The following is a 27396-nucleotide window of genomic DNA, read 5'->3' on the forward strand; positions in this document are numbered from 1 at the left end:
TATCTAATCTAGGTTGCATTTCTGTTATGTAATATTAAAAATTATGTGGGAAGTCTTTTTGAACAGATACAAATAGTCCTACAGATACTCGCAAGAGCCCCGCTGAATAAAACCAAAGGTCCACCTAGTCCAGCTAGAGCTTGAAAATAATTATCATTAGTTCTATTTTGCAGTAATTAAGGAAAAAAACCTTGAGCACATTTAACAATATAGTCCTTCAAATCGAATGCTTAATTATTCAACAGAAACATAACAGACTGTTTAAATCAGTGAAACCTTGATAACTGAATATTTAAATGGTTTTCATTGATTCTGCTGTAGTAGGGACTAACAGTTGGATTTAGGTAATAATGTCTTCTTAGAAATAATCAGCACTCGTTTGAATGAAATTTTCTTCCAGGTCTGTAGGAATCAGATTTCAGCTTAACCATGTTAGATTTGAAAATACAACAGGACTCTTTGTTGTGTATTTTTGACAAAAACTTTATAAACCATAGCATTTGTAGGTTTAAAAAAAATAAATTCAGTTTTTCTTGGTACATCATTCTGATGTACTTTAACGTGGATTGTATTTTACTTATCTACTATATTGAAATCTTGTTTTTTGACTGCAAATGTCTCAGCCAGTAAGTCCCAAAGGCTTCTGGTAAAGCAGAAGGGAAGAAAATGAATCCTTCCTGAGTCCCATGGCGAGAGATGGTGCGTTATAAATAAAGCGTTGTTGTTGTTATTGTTATTATTCCTGTGGTTGTTTATTCATTCAGTCACTTCTGACTCTTCATGACCTCATGGACCAGCCCATGCGATAGCTCCCTGTCTGCTGTCACCACCCCCAGCTCCTTCAGAGTCAAGCCAGTCACTTCAAGGATACCATCCATCCATTTTGCCCTTGGTCAGCCCGTCTTCCTTTTTCCTTCCATTTTCCCTGGCATTATTGTCATCTCTAAGCTTTCCTGTTTTCTCATTATATGGCCAAAGTATTTCATTTTTATCTCTAATATCCTTCCCTTCAATAAGCAGTCGGGCGTTATTTCCTTTAGTATGGACTGGTTTGATCTCCTTGCAGTCCAAGGAACACTCAGAATTTCCCTCCAACACCGCAGTTCAAAAGCATCTATCTTCCTTTGGTCAGCCTTCTTTATGGTCCAGCTCTCACATCTGTAGGTTACTACAGGAAATACCATTGCTTTAACTATGCGGATCTTCGTTGCCAGTGTGATGTCTCTACTCTTTACTATTTTATCGAGATTGGTCATTGCTCTCCTCCCAAGAAGTAAGCGTCTTTTGATTTCCTGGTTGCAGTCTGCATCTGCAGTAATCTTTGCACCTAGAAATATAAAGTCTGTCATGGCCTCCATGTTTTCTCCCTCTATTTGCCAGCTATCAATCAGTCTGGTTGCCAGAATCTTGTTTTTTTTATGTTTATCTGCAACCCAGCGTTTGCACTTTTTTCTTTCACCTTGATTAGAAGGCTCCTCAGCTCCTCCTCGCTTTTGGCCGTCAAAGTGGTATCATCTGCATATCTAAGGTTGTTAATGTGTATTCCAGCAATTTTAACCCCAGCCTTGCAATTGTTAAGCCCTGCACATCGCATTATGTGTTCTGCATACAAGTTGAATAGGTTGGGTGAGAGTATACAACTTAAGGTATTATTATTTCTAGGGAGGGAATTCTACAGCGTTTTTCTTTAAGGAAGTATGTGGATAGGAAATTGTGTAGTTGGTGAAACCCAGAAATCCTGCATATGTCATTAAAAGGGTATACCATGTAGCAAAGGGGCATACAGGTGAGAAAATTTGAATTTGCTTCTGCAGACTGCACTCCAAGTCATGCTCTAGAAGAAAATTCTACAAGCTGAAAGCACACATCAAGAAGATCACCTCATGTTTCCTCACCAGATGTGTCTGTGAAACTAAGAGAAAGTCCTCCTGTGAGGACTATAAACACAAACAGGCTTGTACAGGAAGATACATATCTTTCTGGTATTCTGAATCTCAGCTGTATCGAGCTTTATAGTTGATGACCAGCACTTTGAATTGTGCCCAGAAACAAACTGGTAGTTGGTGAAACCCTTGTAACAAGCAACATTGAAATATGTTCCCTTAAACCTGCCCTAGTAAGTGATCTCACATTGACCCAGTTACAGTAATCCAAACAGGCATATGTGATCAAGACATTTGTGATCATAACCCAATATGACATCTCCAGGAGCTCCAGCATAGGCTAAGTTTCTGCTTCTTGATTTGCCTTTCAGCTGATCAAGAGCATATCTGTCTTGTTTGGTTTAAATTTCAGCTTGTTCACTAGTTCACTCTTATCCAGTCTATTGCCAACAACAGGCAGCAGTTTACCACCGTAACAAGGTTTGTGGAATTAGATGCAAAAGAGAGTTAAGAGGTAGATGTGAGCTAAATATTGATAACACCAAAACTGCAAAAACTGAGGAATCTCTTCCAGGCATTTCATGTGCACATTAACTGACATGATGGACTCAGCCGAGCCTTGAGGGAGTAGACATACCAATGGTCAAGATAGGAATCCCTCAGCACCTCTTCGAATTTCACTCCTCCAAGAAAGATTGAAACTGTAAAACAGTGTTCTCTAATCATATTTCAGCAAGGCTACCTAGAAGGATAATATAGTTGTTGATGTTGGAGGCCCCTTAGAGGTCCAGAAAAAACAATGAGAACACACTTCTCTTGTCTGTCTTCTAGCATAGATCATTTCCTGAGTTTCCCAGTGGCAGGCATTTGAAGCTGGATCTTTATTGTAGCCTAGTGCTTCAACTACTTCACCACAGCATGTGCTACTATGTGCAGAAGCCAACATAACGTTCTGGAGATGGAGAGCACCAAACTGTTAGAGGAGACCCCTCCAACATATTTTACACACAAGTAAAAAGTGTCAGAAGAAATGTAGTGAATATGCATTAGCATAGCGAGTTCCAGGACAATGACTCCATTGTGTTCCATCTTTTGAATAGAAAGCTTCTGGCACTTAGTGATAAGGAACAGCTGCACACAGTCCTTCCCTCATTCAGCAATGGAAAAAAATCAGCCAGTTGTCCAAAGTGAACATGAGAGTCACAACGAAAACAGGAAATCCTGCAAAAGCTGTAGTAGAACTGACAGAACGGCCACAGAGGCTCAAACGATGAGTGGAAAACACCTGTGGCAACCCAAATGCAATACAGACCCTGTAAGTGTCAAATAGGAGACACAGAAATAGGGCAAAAACATTGGAAAGCACGACTGTAAAATGCACATAGTCTGCAGAAATTGAAAAAAATCTGTCTTTTCCCAAAGAAATAGTACTGAGAATGACAATATAGTTCGGGTCATTATGAGAAGCAGACAGTGAAAAACACAGTCTGGTCCTCATGAAACCTCCCCCTTTGATCCCTCCTAAAAATAACCCTAAAGACCTGGATCAAAAGGCCCATCTATATCTCAGTATTCAACCCAAATGCAAGTGACTGACAGGTAGGAGATGCCAGGTTATTTGTTGTTTTCAGTCTGTTACAGTTATATGGTAGCTCATCACGTCACTGCACCCCTGGTAGCAAAGATTAGAAAACACTCCAGAGTCGATTAGAAATAATGTTTGAAAAAAATTTTTTTATAGCTGAGAGCTGGAAACTCTCAGTTTAGGAGTTACTCTGCATGAAAAAATGCATAGTGTATGCGTGTGTTTGCACACATACATGCAGAAAACTACTTTATTCCACAGTAAATAGTACTTTCTGAATAAAAAATCCTAAACTGCAAATCTTTTTCAAAAACTGCACAGTTTTCAGTGATGACTATGTCACCGTGAATGTATTTGTACTTCCCAGAGAATGAAATTTATTTATTTAGTCCACATGAGGGGAAAATTACTAGTGCCAGAGAGGAAACCATAAGTTTCCAGAAACCATAAGTTTCACAAGCTTTTCACATGGATACTGGCTTAAGAAGGCTACCTTCCTGGTGCTATAGATTATCATTGGCAGGCATGTAGCGGGGGGGGCTTGGGGGGATTCAGCCTCCCCCCCGAAATTCTCATGGTGGTCCGTGAGAAGGCCTTACTGGTGCATTATTTAAACTGTTATGTTTATTCATATCACGATCTGATCACCATGCTCAATATATCCCATATGTATGGAGGTATTGGGATAACGATACAAAAGGTTTGCTAGGGTAGACTCTCTTTCACTCAGACTCAGCCCCCCCCCCCCAGAACCAAACTCAGCCCCCCCCCCCGAAACAAAATCCTGGCTACGGGCCTGATCATTGGTCTATTCAATTCTGCATAATTAAAGCTTACTGTGTGGGCAAATACCAATCAAATGCTTTACTGCCGAGTTATAGTTCTAACTCTCATTAGGCTATAGACAGTATTTGAACATAAATATTATTTTGTGGGGCTTTGTAACAATTTCAGTAGTGAGATTTTGCACATAAACTTTTAACACTTTTTTATGCACAGGTATATGTATTTTCACATTTCTATAGCTACCTTTTTAAATATCAGAATTATAAATACATGGCAGCTAAGTATTCTAAATATTTTAATGGTAATATAAATGAATATATGTACATACATATCGAATAATGAGTTCCCACATACGATTTCTAGATGTTAATTTAGTCTAGATCTAATTTAGCAAAATAATATATTCTGTTTCAGTTTAAATATAAATATAAAATTTAGTTAGAGTTATTGATAGTGAGGTAATGTTATAATAATGAGAAATTTCTCTGCGTTTCCAAGTCTAGTGTCATTTTAATTGTTATACTGGTTGTCTGTTTTCATTCTGGCGTTACTGAAAAGGCAGTGCTACTAATTCAGTATTTTGTGGTTGCTACAGTAAATGATTGCATGCTAGTTTTAAATTAAAGTGAGGAAATATATTGCCTAAGTTTAAAGTGTCAGGTACTTGCCAGTACCTGAAAATCTGAAATTAGACTGAGGTTGTTCACTTTGAAGTTCTTCTCTTCTCAGTTGTTTCATCTGTAAGCTAAGAAAAATACAGGAATATTTATAGTATATATTGCTAAATATGAGTTCAAGTTACAGTGCTCTGCATTTTAAAATATTGAAATTGTACAGAAGTTTGAAATACTCTTCTGGCATGACTATAATCCTTTTACTTTATTTTCCGAAATTTATCTTCTACTAATGCCTTTGATTTCCACCTGGAAAACAGAGGAATACAATATTTTATGTGTGCTTAACTGCTCCCTATATCAGGATATCAGTAATGTGATAAAATCAGATACCATAAAATATCTATGGCCTACAGTAACTTTTACATGTGTCCCCCACAGAATAGTTTTTGGATTAAGAGTTGAGTGTGTTTTATCCTCTTCGGCCCTTTTCATTATTGATTTCTTCCCACCAGCAGGATCTGTCTCAGTTGGTAAACAGAACCCCATATTCCAATGAATGTAGATTTCTGGATTGCTGTGAGTTTTCCGGGCTGTATGGCCAAGTTCCAGAAGCATTCTGTCCTGACGTTTTGCCGGCATCTATGGCAAGCATCCTCAGTGGTTGAGGGGTATGTTGGAAACTAGGGAAGTGAGGTTTATATATCTGTGGAATGTCCAGGGTGGAAGAAAAAAACTCTTGTCTGGTTGAGGCAAGTGTGAATGTTGCAAATGGCCACCTTGATTAGGATTTAATGGCCTTGCAGCTTCCTGCCCAGGAGAATCCTTTGTTAGCTGGCCTGCCCCTGATTGATTCTTGTATGGAAATTCCATGTTTTTTAGTGTTTCTCTTTATTTACTTTCCTGAATTTAGAGTTTTTTAAAATACTGGTAGCCAGATTTCGTTCATTTTCATGGTTTCCTCCTTTCTGTTGAAATTGTCCACATGCTTGTGGATTTCAATGGCTTCTCTGTGTAGTCTGACATGGTGGTTGTTAGATTGGTCCAGCATTTCTGTGTTCTCAAATAATATGCTGTGTCCAGGTTAGTTCATCAGGTGCTCTGCTATGGCTGACTTCTCTGGTTGAGTTAGTCTGCATTGCCTTTCATATTCCTTGATTCGTGTTTGGGCGATGCTGCGTTTGGTGGTCCTTATGTAGACTTGTCCACAACTGTGTAGTATACGGTAGATTCCTGCAGAGGTGAGAGGATCCCTCTTGTCTTTTACTTAATGTAGTATTTGTTGGATTTTCTTAGTGGGTCTGTAGATCATTTGTATGTTGTGTTTCTTCATCAGCTTCCATATGCGGCCAGTGGTTCTCTTGATGTACAATAAGAACACTTTTCCTCTAGGTGTCTTTACTCTCATGGTTTGTTCTTGGTCTTGCAGCTCCTCTGATGTCTGGACATTCCACAGATATATAAACCTTACTTGCCTAGTTTCCAAAAAAACCCTCAATCTCTGAGGGTGCCTGCCATAGATGTGGGCAAAATGTCAGGAGAGAATGCTTCTGGAATTTGGCCAATACAGCCCAAAAAACTCATGGCAAACCAGTGATTCCAGCCATGAAAGCCTTCAATGTAGATTTCAATGTATCTGATTCAATCTCTGGGTGCTTCTCAAAATGAGATGGAGTGTTTGCAGAAGGGATGTGAATGTAAGTCAGCAGTGACTGGTGTTGTAGTATAGAGTGTCTTACCAGCGGGTTTTTTGTGTGTGGTGTTTAATGGAAGTCTGGGTGGTTTAGTCACAACCATGCAAGTGTGTGAACATTGCCCAGTATAAGCCACCAACATTATGGACTCCTAACTATATTTTACACCGTTACTAGTAGCCATGTTTTCTCTGTAGAGTTGACTTGGCTTTCCCATGCTTCCTTTGCCAATAGTTTCGCTTTGGCTGTTTCTCACCAACAACAGTTGCTATCAAGTACAAAATTCTGCTCCAGCATTGGCCTTTATGTGTGTGTGTGAATGCATACATAATTACATTATAAACAGCTAGCAAAAGTACCAAGCTCTGCACAGTTTGGAATACCACTTCAATTGATACACAAAAGACTTCAAGTAAAGACTCTCACAGCTGTCTTTTTTGGATACATTTGCCTTGTATGACATAGCTTCTGAGCCTATTGAACCAGATATGCAGTGGAGAATCTGAGAGTACAATGTCTTCAAGGAAATTCTGGATCACATCATAAGCAGTTAATCCCCCAAATAATTTCAACTCATAGAGGCATTAAAGGGGGAACAGGCATCTCGAATAGTTAAACTTCTGAGCTGAACATAATAGCATACAGGGAAAGCCATAAAATGATAGTTGTTCAGTAGCCATGTCAGTGTGATAAGAAGCAGCAGGACATTGGACTATAAAAGCTAGACATTTTAAGTATCATGAAAAGCATAAATGTGCCGAATTTATGAATGTATGTATGTGTTTAATGCTCTTTCAAACTATCTGCTGTCCAGAATTCTCTGGACAGTGTCCAATCTGTTAAGAAATTATAAAATGCTTTAAAATAACAGCAATACTGTAGGGGAATACTTGAGAAGCAGAATATATAACCATGGTAAAATCAGGAGTATCCTCAACAAGCTTAAATATAACAATGCGATAAAATCTAACTTTATAAAGACATTATACAATACTTGGGAGAATAATGTATGCATGAAGCAAGCCTCCCAGGGAAAAGCATTCTGTAGATCGACTGCCATCATCTCTCTCTTATATTTACTCTCCTTGGGACCACCAAGGGAGCATTGAGTGATGGCCTTAGGTACCAGGTAGTTAAGTATGAGAGGAAATGCTCCTTTAGGAAAGCTGTTTTCAAAGGTGTTCCCACATATAAAGCACAGCAGTAATTCACCGTGATGGCTACCTAGTCACAGTTCTGTTAGTTTTATTTATTTATTTATTTACATTTATATGCCGCCCTTCTCACCCCGAAGGGGATTCAGAGCGGCTTACAAGATATATAGACATACAATACAATAATTATTGTCTTCTGTTAATCGATGTTATTGCTAGAATTGCTGTTTTCTGTTAACTGATGTTATTTGTCTTATTGCTGTTATGTGATGCGGGCATCGAATTGTGCCTTGCTTTTGTAAGCCGCCCTGAGTCCCCTTCGGGGTGAGAAGGGCGGGGTAGAAGCAACCGAAATAAATAAATAATAAATATGTTATATTATTAGCATAGTACAATATCAGTATTATATATTACTATATTGTACTATACCAATATATTGTAATATTATTAGTAATATTACATGTAATATAAAATATATAATTATAATATTGTATTATTATAGTTTTATTATTATAGTATTATTATTAGTAGTAGTATTATATTGTATTACATTATAATATTATAAATATTATATGTATATACAATATATTATATTATTAGTAAAGCACAGGAGACAAGATGGAACTGTCTTCTGCCCCCCTCTCTCTTCACTCTGTATTTTTCCTAGGCAGAGAAGACTTACACCATGTATTGGTGACTTAATGATTATACATTATGGCAGTGTGCTCTGTGTGATGCTCCCTTTGAAAATGGCCCAAAAGCTGTAACAAGTGCAAAATGCAATAGCTATATTGCCGACTTGAACAGGCCACATATACCATGTAATATTGGTTTCAAAGGAAATGCATTGGCTGCCATGATGTTTCTAGTTTGCCTTCAAGCTGTTTGTGAGGAAAAGATCTCAATGACTTGGAACCACTTTAAAAAGTGTCTTTCTCTATATATGCTTGCCTGAACATGGAAATAGGCTGGAGCGACCCTCTCATAGAGAAATGCTTTATGTGAGGACATAAGGTCTTTTCTGCTGTAGTGTTCTGGTTGTGGAATGCCCTCACCTTAGAAGCCCAATTAGTGCTGACATCGGATTCATTTCAGTGTTAAGTTAAAGCACAACTGTTTATTAAAGCCATTTGCTTTCTATCTAGTTTCTGGTTTTACAAGATTTTAACTGTTTCACTTGTTTCAATTTGCAATATAGTTCAATATATTTTAAACAGTAACTTATTTTACTGTTTTAAATTTTAAATTAGTTGAATTGATTTTATTATACTTAGCCAGGAGATTGATTGATTGATTGATTGATTTACTGCATCCATGAAAGGTTCTAGGTTATCTCTATTCAAGAGGTGTAGCTTGAATATCAAACTTAGGGCAGGCTTCTTCTGCTTTGCTAGCAGCAAGCTGAATGGAACAAATACATTGACCACTGGAATATATAGAGAGAGGACATCCCTCCTGTTGCACCAGCTCCACTGCTACCAAGCACAATTCAAAATGCTGGTTTTAGCCTATCAAGCCCTAAATGGTTCCGGCCCAGCTTGCCTGTCCAAACATATGTCCCCTTATGAACCACCTCAGAGATTAAGATCATCTGGGAGGCCTGCAAGCGCAACTGGTGGGGACAAGAGATAGAGCCTTCTCAGCAGTGGCCCCTCGGCTGTGGAACTCCCTCCCCAGCAACATTAGATCAACCCCCCTCCCTCCTAGTCTTCAGAAGGAAAGTTAAAACCTGGCTCTGGGATCAGGCTTTCAGAGAATAGTTAGTGCAATAACAGATTTGTAATATATGCAATGATTATGCAACGACTCTGGAATACAATTATAGTTGGCATGATTATATTGAATGTAATGCTTTTAAATGTTTAATATGTATTGATTTAATTTAATTTTAATTTTTAATGGTATTGGAATTTTATGTGTTTTAAGGCATTGAATAATTGCCTGTATGTAAGCTGCTTTGAGTCTCCTGCGGGGTAGAGAAAGGCAGGGCATAAATAGAGCAAATAAATAAATAAATAAGCTTAGTTTCTCGCCAGACCAAGTGTTATTTCTGGTCAAATGCTGTGATCTGTTAGACTAGTATAGATGCATAGTTTGTAAGTTTCAGAGGCAATCCTTCAACTAGTTATAAACTTACTTGACTTGTAAAACATTGTAATATAAAACAACACTAAAGACATTAAAGACAAAAAAAAATCATATGACAACAAGACTTAGAGTTTTCAAACACTAGACCCCTTCCAAAGAGAGGCCTTGTGGAGCATTCTGATCAGAAAAACTCTGATGTTTCTTTTGCTAAGGTTTTGACATTGGAAGACACTGATCATTCTAAAAATCCCAAAGGCTCATTGAGAACCTCTGAAGTTAAGCTATTATTGATATTGGTGGAGTGTTGTGTCGTTTCCGGGCTATATGGCCATGTTCTAGCAGCATTTTCTCCTGATGTTTTGCCTGCATCTGTGGTTAGCATCTTCAGAGGATCTGAGGATCTTTTACCGATATCCTTTTGGATTGCTCAAGACAATATATAATTTAGAATGTTTTTGAACTCCAGTCAGCAGGGCCTTGGCTTTCTGTCTTGCCTGATGTACTTCTTAACTGGTACTATGTATTGATTTTGTTGACAAAAGGTTTTGTTAGCCTTCATATCTCTTTGTGTTGTTTATGTTTTGATTTTGCATTAGTGTTTATGTCAGGATCACCAACCTTACTGGGATTGTTCTGAATCCAGTAAGACTGGGTGAACTGCATTTTATCTTGGCCTGTTTGCCAGCTTCCTGATCTAACATGTGTCTTGGGATCAGACTGTTGCAGCTTTTTGTTCCAGAAGTGGTTATTAAATTGTTTACATAATATCTTTAAAGTTGTTGCAACTCTGCTGCTTAGCCCTGTGTTATTTTAATTGAAACACAACAATTAGTTTCAGATGAATTTCAGATGAAAACTTACAATAATTAGAAAGAGATTTGTTGCAAATCTCTCATTGGTCGTTCCACCAATGACAATATGGGGGAAATGTGACAAGCCTAAACTGAGCAAAGGCACTTTGAGGCTGATAAGTCCACAGTGCCTCCAGCATTACTGTTGAATCTAAGTGAAGCCCTAAACTATAAATCAATCACTATCAATTAATACTTTAAGTCAATCACTACAAATTAACTCATTCCAGAGAAAGATGAACATGACTTGACAAGACAGATGGATTTCTCTTTCTCTCATACATACACACACACACCCTTGCAGCTGTCTCTGTCTTATCTAAATGGAGTCTAAATGTATTGGCACTCATCCATTCCATTGGCCTGTCTAAGCCCTGGCTCAGTCATCAAGTGTCTTAAGATAAAAGGAAAGGTTTGAGTTGAGTGTCATCCACATACTGGTGACACTTCAACCCACACCCCCAGATAACTTCACAAAGTGAATTTTGTAAATGTACTTTGCAATGCTCTGAAGAATAAAATAGATTCCCTAAGAACTGTGGTGTCGTTGTTGTGTGCCTTCAAGTCATTTCTAACTCACAGGGACGTGGAGGTCAATTTATCATGGAGTTTTCTTGGTAAAGTTTGTTCAAAGAGGATTTGTCTTTGACTTCCTTTGAGGCTGAGAAAATGTGAATTGCCCAAAGTCACCCAGTTGGGCTTCCATGGCTGAGCGGGAATTCAAATGTGGTCTCTGAAGTCATCATCAAATATCCACAGAGGTTGGTATTCTGTGAGCCAGCATGTTACTGCAGGCTTCAAATACAGAGAAATAATAATAATAATAATAATAATAATAATAATACCAGTACAGGTGGCCCCAGTGGTAATCAGCACACTGGGTGCCGTGCCAAAAGATCTCAGCCGGCATTTGGAAACATTGACAAAATCACGATCTGTCAACTGCAAAAGGCCACCTTACTTGGATCTATGTGCATCATTCAAGAATATATCACACAGTCCTAAACGCTTGGGAAGTGTTCAACTTGTGATTTTGTGATACAAAATCCAGCATATATATCTCGTTTGCTGTGCCATGCTGTGTTTTTGTGTCAGTAAAATAATATAGCCCAAAAAAACCTACAACAACCCAATAATGAAAACATTGTTAAAACAAGAGATAAAACACTATTAAAAGGCAAGATACACAGAGTTAAAATACAAGTTTTTCTACCCAACTACCCCTCCCCTCTCTTCCACCCACCTTTCTCTTACAAGCTATCCAATTTCCCACTTTCCTATAAGCTAAATTGTTCCCCCTCTATCACTGTTATGTTTGAAAAATGCACAATAAAAATTATATTTAAAAATACAAGTTAAACTCTACTGATGAAATGCAGATTAAAATTCACAACTTAAAATTGACCGGGTAGATGTATTATAAAGACCAAAAATCACTTGTGTTTCATATTTATGTTAAGGCTTTTCCCAGTATGCCACTGAAATTCAGTGGCTAGATATGAATCAATGTTCAGTGGCGAAGTAGGCAATGTGGTCTGCATGAGTCTTTCTCATTCCTCATTATAGATAATACAGCCACGACTACCACCACATGTAAAAAAAAAAAATTGGTTTTATGCCTGTTCCTGGGATTATTTAGGATTCTGATTCAGAAAATTGCATTGGATAGATTGCATCAGCTCTAGTTTCTTAGATATGGTTTTCATGATTTTCTAAGGGCGAGTAGGAGGAGACTGGTAGATGGCATGTGTTCTGCATCTAAAAACCTAGGGCTGATAGGAGGGAACTGGTGTCATTTTTTGGGATCAGCAGGTAGAATATACCCAGAAACAGGTCTAATATTTGAGGCACCAAAAATTGTGTTGGCCAATGTGATCATACCATTCTTATTGAGATAGTAGAAGTCACATAACTTTGTTTGCCTGTGGGTCTAAGCAAAATCAGCCGACCTGCAAATAAACCCAGGAAGCAAACAAATAATATGATGCTGGCGGTGGACTTCCAAGATAGACACAGATCCCTTCAGACCTTTCTATTATCTCCAGTAGTTTCATGCACAAACATGTATGTTCCATTATAGAAAATATATCATGCCATGCAGAAAAATTAGTTGAAGGTAATTCCTGCAATTCACATGCTTTATGTGCCTCTGCACTCACATGTGTCTGTGTGACAAATCACCTAACAGGCAATAAGGCATAATTTTATATGCCATCTGTAAAGGCTACAGAACTTTCTTTTGAACTAAATATTTGAATTCTGCAATTATATAAAACATTGTGACAGCCAGTTCTGGAAATTCTTGACTTGACAAATTTCAAAAGAAATTGTTTAATCTTTAAAGGCCTCCCAGCAGTGTTTACTTTTATGCAAAAGCCAATTGACAATAATTAGGTGGATAAATAACTAAAGAGATGGCTAATTATTTTTGACTTGTAAGATTCAAAGAAATGGAAAAGCTGGGAAATGTTTTGGAACTCCCTTTATAAACTCTCTCTCACAATGTGCTATATATTTTACTCCAAAGCATACCACTTAAGCACCATAGAGATTAATTTTGTCACCACAGGTCAAATAAAATCAAATGATGCATCACATGCAGTCATGTGTAACTTTCCCCCAGTGTTTGGCCAAGCTCCATTATATATTTTTGCTAGATCCCTCTGCTCTGCCAAAATCAGCGATACCCATTACTTCTTGCAGCCTCTTATGTACCCTAAAACCTGCTCCAGAGAGCCAGGAAACCCAATGAAGCAGGTTTTTAGCATCACGTACAGGACTGTGGAGTGGGGAGGTGTCACAGTTTCATAAATTTGGGATATAGAAGTTTACAACTGAATGCCTTTTGTCTTGCATTTTTAAGCCAAACAGGATAAGCCAACATCTATTCTGGAAATCAGCAAGGGAGAGGGGCCCTTGAACCCTTTCATCTCAGACACTTTCATATCCAAAATTGTTCTCTGTGGCTATTTTTTCCATACGGGAGAAAATGTAAGGGGCGCACAGATAACCTAAGGGTGCTGCTGCTTGTATCAAATCAACAAATATCAAGTGACACCCAAGAGCTGGTAGGCTTCTACTTACTCACATAAAAGAGTCAACTATTTTGTCTTAGTTGCTCTCAGTTTTCTAATTCAAGATATTTTACTTCCTGGATGAATTAGAGTGGCATAACCCAGCCTGCTGCAGGGATCAAAAAGCTGAAAAGTCTTTCCGCACCACTCAGATGTAAATTCCTGCCTTCATTGGTTCCCACCTCATGCTGTTTACTGCTTTACCTTTCTGACATCTCTGCTTGTTTCCTTGCTTGAGTGCCTTCCCGCCTGCCTTGGCTATAGACCATGAGCTCTCACTGTACCTTTGGGGGGGGGGGGGGGGGGACACAATAGTAGGCTGTGAAGGTTTGAAAATACTGCAGAGTTTATAGGGGATGGGAATCAACTTACAAATTTGCGGTTCACTCTTTGTTAACTTCAATAGGCAACAATAATTATTTACCTCTTTCAAGATTTGTGTGTCCGACTTGCCCCATGCTTGTATTGATTTGAAAATTAAATTAATTGTATGACTGTAATTTTAAAGGGTCTTATAATACAGTTTAGTTGTATCCTCATCAGCTAACAAAAGCTGGCTTTTCCCAGCCAGCCATGTGTTTGTTCTTCAAAGAAACTCGGATGTTTTTTGCTACAACATGCTGAATTTTCAACAGATAACACAACATTCCATGGTTTCTGGTGTCATGATCTAGTCTTCTTTTGGGAAAGAGGTGTTTATTACTTTTTAAAATGTATACCATATGCACGCAAAATTCAGGATTCCCCAAACTTGTTAAAGCTTCTTGCTTTTCAGTGCTTTACCTCTATTTCCTGTTTTATTTCTATTTCTATAGACAAATTGGCCTGCTTTTAAAGATTGACACACTACTAGTTTGTGTGTGTGTGTGTGTGTGTGTATGTGTGAGGAGTGACTTGAAAAACTGCAAGTCACTTCTGATGTGAGAAAATTGGATGTCTGGAAGGACATTGCCCGAAGAACTCCCAAATGTTTGATGTTTTACTATCCTTGTGGTGGGCTTCTCCCATTTCCCCGCAAGGGAAGCTGGAGATGACAGAGAGAGCTCAACCTGCTCTCCCCGAATTCAAACTGCTGACCTGTTGGTCAGCGGTTCTGCCAGCACAAGGGTTTAACCCATTCCACCAGCAGGGGCTACTAGTAGTTAGTTACATTTAAACCCAATGTTTCTCCATAGAGCTCAACTTGGCATTCTCGTTTTCTGATTGATCTTCCCGATAGCTCTTTGGTGTAGGCCAGGGTGAGAGAGAACAAGTGGCCTAAAATCATCCAGTGAGTTTCATCCATTAGATCCTGGATTTCTCAAACATTAATCCTATCACATTGATTCTAAATGTAATGAATGATAGAGACTAACTTCCTGCATTCCTCATTGGGTTGGCTTGGGGGAGATATTTTCCCCATTTGCTGCTTGTTTTTTTTTTAAAAAAAATAAATCTTAATTTATGTATGCAAATTTCAGGGTTCCCCAAGTAAATTATCATTCCTCATGTTCTAAAGCAGCCCAGCTTTGGATCAATTTCTTTTGATGTCTCTTTCAGAAATAATAATATGTGCTGACTTGTTTGTCGGTAGTGTTTTTTCTCCCAGTACTTGCTTTAAAAATGAAAACTGAACTTCTTTCTGAGCTGAGGAATATCTGGAACCTACGTTATATGGATTACAAAATACTTATATACTCAGATATGGCAACAGAAACGTGGAAAGGCAGGGAGTTTCTATCACCAATAACTAGATGTCTAAACAAGGCTGGGATCAGATTTATGTGGAGTTTCCCTGCCACTTCACTATTTTATAAAGATGGAAAAAACACACAGTTATAACTTTGGGGGAAGGCATCAAATTGCTCAAACAGTTTGATCTTTACCAAGACATGCCTGAAGATAAGGCATTTGGCAGAGAGCCAGAAGATGGAGGCCAGAAGTCAAAGGACAAGCCACGAGAGGAGAGGAAGGGAGGAGAAGAGTCAGGGAGTAAAAAAAGACAAAATTCTGAGAAGAAAGATAATCAACAATGCATGCCAACTAGAAGCACAGACAAACAGCCATAATTAACAAAAGGGAGAACTTGTTATCCAGTAATTGTTGTTTAATATGAAAAATGTGAATAACTACAATGGGGGGTGTCTTTGTATGCTTTATAAGAGTTGCCTCTGAGACAAGTTAAAAGATGGGAGGACACTGTCATTGAGCCTGGGACAAGGGATCAGCAACTGTTGTACTAAAATAATTAGGGCGGGAGGGTAGGGGAGACACCGGCCCTGAACAATCTGTCTGGAAGATGGCAGGAAGTAGCTTCTTTGCCATTCCTCCCATGAGTAGCAGGGAGGAATTGTTCTATAGGTTTTCTTCTTTATATTCAGCCAGTACAAATTTGTCCTTTTGATGCACTTTATCTCGTCCCTCAGTGACGTTTAACCCTTCTGTCTGTCCCATCTGAGTCTCCCACTAGATATACTACTCAATTTATCTATCTCGCCCAGGGGTTTTATAATTTTATCCCTTGCATTTGGCCCAGTCCACTGTGTTTAATTATTTTACCATATATTTTGTGTTTATTCTATTGTATTATTTTGCAATTGTTGCACTATATTTGATGTTATTATCTGTTGTATGTATTTTATTTTGCCTTATTCTAATTTCTTGGGCTTGGCCTCATGTTAGCCACCCTGAGTCCCCTTGGGGAGATGGTGGCAGGGTATAAATAAAGATGATGATGATTATTATTATTATTATTATTATTAAGCCTTTTGCTTGATAGATCTGTTTAGCCCAGTTTTCAAAATTCCAATATTAAATGTTCCATGGTTCTGCTTGCAAGTATACATACTTCTGCAATAAACCATAACATTTTGCCAACTAGAATTTTGTCTTAATAGTTACAAAATTTAAACCAGTTCAAGGATAAACTCCACACATGTATATAAATCCTGATTTCCTCTCCTTGCATGCACTGATGTAGTATCTTTCTCTTTCTGCATGAGAGGAGTAATCATTTAGCCCTCATTCTGCCTCACCTGTCAGAAATGATATGGGCTCCGGGTGAGGTTTTTGCAGTATTGAGTCAAATGATTAGTTGTTCTGAGCCATCCTGATCTAAATCAATCCAGACAAAGAGATATGTAGAGATTCTTTACCCAGTCCCTCAACCTATTCAGTTATGTTCAGGAAAGATAAAGCTTGTCAGGAAAAATACCCAGGAGGGGCATATCTTGAGAAAAAAAGGAGAAGTAGGAAAATGGTAGAATTCTACTGGAATTTAAGAGCTTTGATACCATGGCCATGGAAAGGTGTACAATAAAATCTCTTACCCTCTTTCTGCCTATTATTCATTTCTGATTCTCATTTTTGCCTATTTGGATATATTCTGCCTTGTCTTTCAAATATTATTCAAGCAGTGTATAACCATTACAATATCTTGATGAAACAGCAGTGCAAACAACATAAAACAGAGACAGATTCAGCATATAGAAATAGAAATCTGTTCCCTACAGCATCTTCCTGGGGAGGGGAAAGCCTTCCAGATTTAAACATTTAGGAATGACACGAATCTTCATGAGACAGCAAGAGAGGGAGAGGACCAACCATACTTTGTGGGAATATGGTTTTCTCTAGTTAACTGACACTGAAAATACCTTTTCTCTTGTGCCTATTAAACAAATGTTTTCCATCACCAGCGTCTCGCCTCTCCAAATTGCAAATCCCACAATTCCATACGATGTTGCGGTTAAAGTGGAGTCATGGTGCTATAAATGTGTCATATGAAAACACCCCCAGCCATTGCTTTTATTAAGGGCTCACAATTAGTTGCTAACCATTATAAATGCCAGATACAAACTGCTATATACTGCTACTCAGAAGGAAACCTGAAGCCCTTCCACACAGCTGAATAAAATCCCACATTATCTGCTCTGAACTGGGATATATGGCAGTGTGGACTCAGATAACCCAATTCAAAGCAGATATTGTGTGATTTTTCTGCATTGATATTCTGGATTATATGGCTGTGTGGAAGGGCCCTCATTTATTTAAACAAGATAGGAGTATTCATTTGTTTCAATATAAAAAGGATAGAGACTTTGCAACTTCAAAGATAAATCAGGGTTTTTTTTCACCATAGCTTTCATGAATTCCAGCCTATTTCTCTGATGACACAGAAAAAGTAGATTGTAGTTTATGAAATCTTATATAAACGGATGAGGATTGGAATGAGAGGATATAGCTCTTTTTAAATTGTTACTGCACTGTCTTTTTTGTCCAAATGCACTTAATTGTTTTTGCTTTTTGAATGTATGTATTGATGCAGTCGAATTGTGCCAATATGTAGACTGCCCTGAGTCGCCTGCGGGCTGATATGGGCGGGATATAAATAATGTAAATAAATAAATAAAAAATAAATATTAAGATAAATTGATTTATTGAAAGGCATCTTAAATTTGATGAGATTTACTCTCAGGTAAGTGTGCTTTTTATAATCTTCTATCAGATGGATGGTGAACCTAACTGCACGAATTATTTTAGATGTATTTTGGTGCTATAAATGTGTCACATGAAAAGACCCCCAGCCATTGTGTTTTGTTTTCCTATAGATTAAAAATAAATTATTCTCAAGAGAATTAGATGTTAACAAAAGTAGACCCCCTCCCCCAGTGATCAAGCTTCGATTGATTTGTATAGGGAGGTAGATTTACAATCCACAATTGTGTGTTCTAGAAAGAAGTCAAAAGAAGTTGAAGACCATCAAACTGAACTCCAGAAACTGACATATGAGGTTGGAATGTCCGAATCTCGGTATGAATCACAATTGATTAGAACTGTTTGCAGCTGTTTTAAAATACAGATAATTGGATCTTTTTGTTTAGACCAGCAGTCCCAAGCTTAGGTTTCTGGGTGCTTTTCGACTACTATGCACAGAATCTCTGATTATTGGCCATGGTGGGTCTTGAAGTACCAACATCTCGGCACACAAGATTGGAAATATATTTTTTCACTTTTTTGTTTTTTCCTTCTTGTGTCTATTAGTTTTTTCTTCATTCATTTCTTGTATTTATGACCTTTTATTTTATTTATTTCATTTCTTCCTCTATTTTCTGGTTTGTCCTGCATTTCTCTCCCTTAATTTCTGCCTCTATTAACATTTTAAGCCTGTTGACAATCAGGTCTCGTTTTTTTCTTCAGTTTTTAAGCTGTGATAATTTTAAAAGTATAGTAGTATTATTACCAGTGACTGTGTTGTTTCCAAGTCACATTCATGTTGCCTTTCATGTGTTTCAGAGCACAGTGGTTTCACTTAGATAAATTCTTTGCATAATGCTTATATTTCCAGTAAAGTGTGTGTAAAGATAAGTGCTTATAGATGTTTGCTGAGCGTAGCCGTTAGGAAATGTGGTCATTTTTGCTTTTAGGTTTAATCATGCCCTGACAGAACGAGAACAATCTTTGCTTGCCTGCCAACAAGCGTGCTGCCGTTTACAGGAAGAAATGATTGAAAAAGAGAGGAAAGAAGAAGACCTTAAGAAACTAACCAACCATTTGGAGAGTGAACTGGAAGCAATTAAGAACCTCCTCAAGCAACGAGAAGAAGAAGTGGTAACACTTAAGCAAGAAAGGTAATCAGAAATGACTTGCCATGCATGGCATTACAGGACAGGATGTTCTGCCTAGATTTTCTTTTCTTTTCTTTTTTTTCTTTTTTCTTTAGAATGTCATTGAACTACAAGTCCCCCTAACAACTTGACTGTTTTCAGTTCTCCACATCCAAAACAAATCTTTAAAGAACACGGTGTTTTCTGGTCCAGAAGTGGAGAGGGGAAATACATTTTGAAGAAGGAAAACAGTATTTTTTTAGTGCAGACCTCAGAATTTTCACCTCATGCAGAACTCAGCAGATTTTTTTTCCATGTCAGAAGCAACTTGAAAACTGCAAGTTGTTTCTGGTGTGAGAGAATTGGCCATCTGTAACGATGTTGCCCAGGGTATGCCATATGTTTTACCATCCTGTGGGTGGCTTCTCTCATGTCCCCGCATGGGAAGCTGGAGCTGACAGATGGGAGCTCACCCAGTCTCATAGATTTGAACCACCGAACTTCAGGCCAGCAGTCCAGCTGCCATAAGGCTTTAACCCGTTGTGCCACTGCGGCATATTCCTTACTATGTTTATTCCTTACTATGTTGTTAATTGCATGCTGATTACAACAGAAATCATGTCCCCCATCCAGAGAAAATTACTTTATAAACTCATGTATAAGTCTAGAAATGTTAGTCAAAATGTCCAGAATCTAGTTTGGACAAGTATTGGATCTTAACATGTTCTAAAAAGGAACCATCCTCTTTTCTAAGTAGAGTGATGAAAGGCAAGAGGCCACCATGGGAGAACCTATAAGAAATGCTGAACCTCTAAACTCTGTTTGCCATGGTACCACTTCTGGATTTTTTGTATGGTGGCGACGGCCGGGGAAGCTAGTCCTTGAGTTGGCTTTGTGTTTTCCCCTTTCAGAATGATCCTCAATTTATCCACAGGCTGTAGCAAAATCTATAATTTTGACTCCAAAACTTATCCTTGACTTATACATGAGGTTAGCCTATACATGAGTATATACCAGGCATGGGCAAACTTTGACCCTCCAGGTGTTTTGGACTTCAACTCCCAAAATTCCTAACAGTTGGTAAGCTGGCTGGGATTTCTGGGAGTTGAAGTCCAAAACAACCAGAGGAATATATAGCAAACTTATTCATTCAATTAACATCAGTGGTGGAAGATAGTTACAAGTAACATGTTGGTTTATGGTGAAATCTAATTATGATCAACTTCCTCTGGACTGGAACATTTTGTTGTTGTTCATTCGTTCATTCGTTTCCGACTCTTCATGATCTCATGGAACAGCCCACACCAGAGCTCCCTGTCGGCCGTCACCACCCTCAGCTCCTTCAAGGCCAATCCAGTCACTTCAAGGATGCCATCCATCCATCTTGCCCTTGGTCGGCCCCTCTTCCTTTTTCCTTCCATTTTCCCCAGCATCATTGTCTTCTCTAAGCTTTCATTTCTTTTCATGATGTGGCCAAAGTACTTCATCTTTGCCCCTACTATCCTTTCCTCCAATGAGCAGTCGGACTTTATTTCCTGAAGCATGGACTGGTTGGATCTTCTCGCAGTCCAAGGCACTCTCAGAACTTTCCTCCAGCACCACAGTTGCTCAGCCTTCCCTATGGTCCCGGTCTCACATCTGTAGGTGACTATAGGGAATACCATTGCTTTAACTATGTTGATCTTCGTTGCCAGTGTGATGTCTCTACTCTTCACTATTTTATTGAGATTGGACATTGAGATTGGACATCTCCTCCCAAGAAGTAAACATCTCCTGATTTCCTGGCTGCATCTGCAGTAATATTTGCACCTAGAAATACAAAGTCTGTCACTGCCTCCACGTTTTCTCCCTCTTTTTCCCAGTTGTCAATCATTCTTGTTGCCATTATCTTGGTTTTTTGTTATGTTTAGCTGCAACCCAGCTTTTGCACTTTCTTCTTTCACCTTGATTAGAAGGCTCTTCGGCTCCCTCTCACTTTAGACCATCAAAGTGGTATCATCTGCATATCTAAGGTTGTTAATGTTTCTTCCAGCAATTTTCACCCCAGCCTTGACTGAAGCTTTAATGTAGCACGTAAAATGTTTAAAGTGATTCACATCCATCATGGTAGCCTTTACAATAGCTCATTGCAGTGAGTGAAGCCAATACATGATACTTCTATGACTTCAAAGCATTCTGTATGGAGGAAGGACTCATATATATATATATTTGCCCCCTTTCTCTTGACATCACTTCCAGTAAAGACATGAGTGTTACCTTAGTTGCTTCTCAGGAGCAATGTCATTTACAGCCCTCTATATTGTCTCCCTGAGCAGAGTTGATACCTCAAAAGATGGGTCCCTGTGTTGCTCATGTAAATTCAGAGTTAGCAAGAAATTTCAGCTGAGTTCAGGGCTACCATAATCATATTTCTGTTTCTGTTCTGAGAACTGGGCATCTATCACAATCAGCTTCACCTCTTGTTATTGAGAAAAATAGTGCAGCTTGTAACATTGTATCCTGCATATTTTTTTTCTCAACATGCTGCCTTATGAGAGAAATTTGCTGGCCGTTTGTGGTAAGTGACGTTTTCAAATTGCTGGTATTGTTGAGTGCCTTCAAGTGATTTCTGACTTATTGCAGCCCTAAGATGAACCTGTCAAGAGGTTTTCTTAGCAAAATTTGTCCAGAGTCAAACATCAAAACTGAATCCAGTGTAATACATTTGTATGGCAAGAGTTTTCAATGTTCTTTAAACAGACAGACAATAATCACTGAAATAATTCAGACTCATCTAATTTGTGCAGGGTTGTTGTAGAATTCTAACTTGAGGTTTTAAAAAACTATGTGTTTTTAAGTCAGAACCTTCAAAGCTGCAATATTGGGATAGTTACATAAACACAATAATACACGCAGAGCTGTCTCTGACTTGACAACTTGGAAGTTGTTATGCATGTGGGAATTGAACAAGCTATCTTTTGTGTAGAGATATTTTATATCATTCTTTTCTTTCCTGTGAAATTCAGTAGAAAATTTATCTCTTCAGCTGTCATGTTTTCTTGAATAAAGGCTACAGATCTGTATATTTAGAAAACAATAGAATTCTTATGCATTAATTCCTTTGTTAAGTGCAGTGAGAGTAGACTCACTGAATCATTGGGTTTAATATAAATATTGTTGTATCTATTCTAAAGTCTTTGACTGTGTGGATCATAATAAATGGAGGCAAGTTCTTGGTTGTGTGAGGATACCAAATCACCTTGTCTGTCTCCTGAAGAATCTGTATAACAACCAAGTAGCAACAGTAATAACAGGCCATGGAACAACAGACTGGTTCAAGATTGGGAAAGGAGTTTGGCAGGGCTTATACTCTCACCCTATCTATTGAACTTGTATGCACAACACATCATATGATGTGTGGGGCTTGACGAATCCTAGGATGGAGTTAAAATTGCTGGAAGAAACATTAACAACCTTAGATATGCAGATGATACCACTTGGATGGATGAAAGTGAGGAGGAGCAGAGTAGCCTTCTAACCAAGGTGAAAGAAGAAAGTGCAAAAGCTTGGTTGCAATTAAACATAAAAAAACTAAGATGATGGTAGCCAGACAGATTGATAACTGGCAAATAGAGGGAGAAATGTGGAGCCAGTGACAGACTTTCTATTTCTAGGTGTAAAGATTACTGCAGACGAAGACTGCGGCCAGGAAATCAGAAGACATATGCTTCTTGGGAGAAGAGCAATAACCAATCTCAATAAAATAGTGAAGAGTAGAGACATCACATTGGCAATGAAGATCCACATAGTTAAAGCAGAGGTATTCATCTTAGTAACCTATGGATGTGAGAGCTGGACCATAAGGAAGGCTGAGCAAAGAAAGATAGATGCTTTTGAACTGTGGTGTGGGAGGAAAGTTCTGAGAGTGGCTTGGATCGCAAGAAGATCAAACTAGTCCATACTCCAGGTAATAAAGCCCGACTGCTCACTGGAGGGAAGGATATTAGAGGCAAAGATGGAGTACTTTGGCCACATAATGGGAAGACAGGAAAGCTTGGAGAAGACAATGATGTTGGGGAAAATGGAAGGAAAAAGGAGGAGGAACTGATTAAGGGCAAGATGGACGGATGGTATCCTTGAAGTGACTGGCTTGACCTTGAAGGAGCTGGGGGTGGCCACAGAGCTCTGGCGTGGGATGGTGCATGAGGTCACAAAGAGTCGGAAGTGACTGAACGAGTAAACAACAACTGTTGCATCAAGTTAGGACTATCAATAGGATTAAGACTTTCTTAATCTATGAGATCAGTATTCACTGGAAGAATGCCCTTCCACAGGAATTTTTCCATATATTTTTCAATACCTTGTTAAGAAAAAACCTGTTAATATTTGAAATGGACCACATTCACTTTTATTGTGTAGCATGGAAGTACTACAAATTACTATGGCATTTATTAAAGCAGGATTCATTTTACATCAATTGACAAAAAAATGGCAACTTTGTATATCCCTTAATGGACTTTGAGTGCATCCAGTTCCTTAACTCATTCACTCTTTTAGTTTGCTAGGATTATTTGATGGCAAACGAGTGGGAAAAATCATATTTATTGAGCACAGGACTAGCAGTACTATTAATTGTTCGTTTCAAGGAAATTCACAATGTGGGTTTCGTTAGAAAGGGTAGGATTTAGGCCAAGATGAAATGTCAGGAAATTTGAGTATATTTCCAACTTTCGGAAGGGAGGAGGATCATAATCAAGTTGTAGCATGGGAAGAGGTGGTTGAGCCTTCCCCTGACTCATATCCATAATCTGAATTGTAGGGATTACACCTGCTCCCTCTCTGTTGTTGTTCTTCCGCTGGCAGGCTGCCCTTCCAAGTCTTAGGCTTCCAATTTCTTAAATGCATTCTTCATTTTAATTAGACTGAGCCAAAGTATTGGAAGTCTTTAACTATTTTGATGTCTTCATGGCCCATTTAGAAGTATATACATCATTTGTGGCCATTATTTCAACTGTGTTATTGCTTTTGTATTATCTTTCTTAATTTCACTCAGTATTCATTCTAGGTCTTTGCTATTTTTTGCAAGTTATATGAGGTCATCTGCATAACAATGTTGATGGCCCTTCCTCCAAGTAAATTGCCTCCTTCCCCTGAATCTAATCCCACTTTCCTTGTAATCCATTCTGAAGCTAATTTAAATGTATTGGGTGATAAAATGCAGTGTTGTTTGATCCCCTTGACAATAGGAAACCAGTCCTTTTTCCTCAAGATTATGTCATGTATCAGGACAACCAGAGATTGTGGAACACATGTTTCTTTTAGATAATATTTTCTGCATTATCAAAGGGCTCACTATACCAGTAATCAATAAAGTATAAGATGGAAGCAGTACACCATCATTTTGAAAATCCTGTCTTTAAACACATTTCCCAAAAGTGTGTTGAATTATTTGCTTACTGCCAGAAAGATGTGAAAGAGTGGGACATTCTAGCCTCCCAAAAAAAGAGTTAGAGAGCCTAGGACAGGTATGGGTAAATCCAGGCCCAAAGGCTGGATGTGCCCCTTGGGCTCTTTTCTCAGGCCTGCCTCTCTCTCACCATCCTATCCTTCCTTCCTTCTCTCTCTCTTTCTTCCTTCCCTCCCTTCCTCCTTCCTTCCCTTCCACCCTTTTGACCTTCCTTCCCTTTCCTTCCTCCTTCTCCCTCTCCTCCTTCCTTCACTTTTGTCTTTCCTTCCTTCTCTTTTCCCTCCTTTCCCTCTATTGCCTTCCACCCTTCCTTCCTTCCATCCTTCTCTTCCTCCCTTTCTTTCTTCCTTCTCTTTTTCCTTTCTCTTTCCTTCTGGGGGATGTTTATCTGGGAGAAGAGAAGGTAAGAGAGGAAACATGAGAACTATTTTCAAGATTTAAAAGGATGTCCTCTTGAGTGAAAAACTGACTTTCTGCTGCTCTAGATACCAGGGCACAAGGGAGCAGTGGTTTCCAATTGCAGGGAAAGAGATTCAACTGAAAAGATTAGGAAGAACTTCCTGGAGAGTGGCATAGGCTGCCTGGGAGTGTGGTGGAGTCTCTTTCTCTGGAGGCTTTTCCACAGAGACTGTCTTTCAAGAGTGCTTTGATTGTGCCTTCTTGCGTGGCCAGGGGTTGGACTGTACGGCCCTTGGATGTCTCTTCCAGCTTTAGGATTCTAGGATTATATATCAGGAGTCAGCAATACTGGGTCTAATGGACACACTTTTTCTCTCCCGTCCACAATCTCATCCTGACCATGGCCAACCCTTTTGGGATCTAAACATTTCCTGTCTTTCCTTCACTTTCTGCCTCTGAAAGAAAACAGGAATGGGAGGAAATGGCAGAGAGGGGACTTGAGGAGAACTCCCTCCACTCCATCCCACCATGCAGCCCCCAAGTTAAAAAGTTTGCCCATGCCTGGCCTAGAACGAACCACTTAAAAGGCCCTCTCCTGCATCTTCACCAGATGCCCTGTGAAGATGAGAGGAATGAAGGAAAAGCTTCTTTAAATATCAGAGAACCTGGTTAGGTTTTTGTGGGAAAACATAGTAAATAATTCCTGGAAAGCCAAAAAAAAAAAAGATTTTGAATGTTAAAAAAAAAAACTAGGAAGATGTTGAAATCAGGACTGAATCACATGTCTCAATCAGTGCATAGTGTACATTGGACTTTATTGGAGCATAGATCTCAGACTCCAGCAACTAATATGTACATAAGGTATCCACGTACTGATGCTGCTTGCTAAAGCGGATAGAATTTTAGGTTATGCTGTAAAGTAGATTATAATTTCTAGACATCATAATCATGAAATCAGACTTTTAATGATTGTATATCCCTTTCCAGTCCACATGACTGATGTAGGCTTATGGAAATAAGTATTGTTGGATCTACTGCAGTTTTGATCTGTAATGCTGGATATACCACAGGTTATTAATGGGACCAGAATGACTGGACAGGAAGAGGGCCTGTAGACATAAGTCTCCATAACACAGAGAAGGAACACTCTAGTACACTTTGCTGGTTGAGCCATTGCTGAAACCTTATGGTTATATTAGGAGACTGCCAAACAGAATTGACCTTGACATACCATTAATCAGTCTGCATCTTGACACCTAAATTACATTAGAACAGAAGTGTTGTTCCGCACCAGACCAATGTCTGGCTCAGCATCCACTCCCCCCCCCCCCCCAAAAGTGACTAACCTGAATTTAGAGATGGTCTAGAATTTCTCAGAAAATGGGCAATCAGTGCTCTGATGTTTTTCTCTTTCTTTTTAGGCTGTTTTTGACTTTGAGGTAGAATTTCAGCACCTTCCACAAGAAAATGTAAATGAGATTACTCTCATTGCATTTCCACATTAGCTGGGTTGATTTTTTCCCCAGACATGAATTTAAAACAGTATGGGGATGAAAACTTGAAGACCCCATTTTTCTCCTATAATTCCTCCTCAGCATGGGGAGAATCCTTTGTTCGAACATTCCCATATTTCGTTTTTAACAGTATCAAGTACTTTACATTATCTTAAAAGTTATTATAACCATCCTAGTACATTCCTAGTAGAGGAGAGTACTGAGGACCGCACTGCATATGGTTGTCACCACTATAATATTGACTCTGGCAACAAAACATAAGAGATAGAAACTGAATCTCTGCACATATCCATGCATTCACATGTCCACATCTACATTTACTGGTTGATAGTTGTTGTTCACTATTATGGGTCATATATATCAGTACACGCCTCCTGGTGATGCAGCAAGTTAAACCACTGAGCTGCTGAACTTGATGACCAAAAGGTTGGTGGCTCGAATCCGGGAGCGGGGTGAACTCCTGCTGTTAGGCCCAGCTTCTGCCAACCTAACAGTTCAAAAACACACAAGTGTGAGTAGATTAATAAGTACTGCTTCTGCGGGAAGGTAACTGCTCTATTCAGTCATGTTGGCCACATCACCTTGGAGGTGTCTATGGACAGTGCTGGCTCTTCGGCTTAGGAATGGAAATGACACCCCCCCCCCCCCCCCCGAGTTGGACACGACTAGACTTAATATCAGAATCAACCTTTACCTTTACTATGTCAGTGCTCAAGCTATTCTTGA

General features: G+C 38.8%; 1 protein-coding gene across 2 annotated transcripts in view; it reads left to right on the forward strand.

Annotated features, from left to right (window-relative positions):
* LEKR1 (leucine, glutamate and lysine rich 1) overlaps positions 1 to 27396 on the forward strand; it is an 81422-nt gene that overhangs the window by 38475 nt on the left and 15551 nt on the right. Inside the window, exons 8-9 of one of the 2 annotated variants that reach the window (XM_060767645.2) lie at positions 18440 to 18517; positions 19132 to 19335. In XM_060767645.2, coding sequence (XP_060623628.2) covers positions 18440 to 18517; positions 19132 to 19335 — 282 coding nt within the window. Of the gene's footprint in view, positions 1 to 18439; positions 18518 to 19131; positions 19336 to 27396 lie in introns of those variants that run through there. The other variant, XM_067466011.1, reaches the window with a different exon arrangement.

Source organism: Anolis sagrei, chromosome 3 (genome assembly GCF_037176765.1).
Source record: "Anolis sagrei isolate rAnoSag1 chromosome 3, rAnoSag1.mat, whole genome shotgun sequence".
Classification (NCBI taxonomy): domain Eukaryota; kingdom Metazoa; phylum Chordata; class Lepidosauria; order Squamata; family Dactyloidae; genus Anolis; species Anolis sagrei.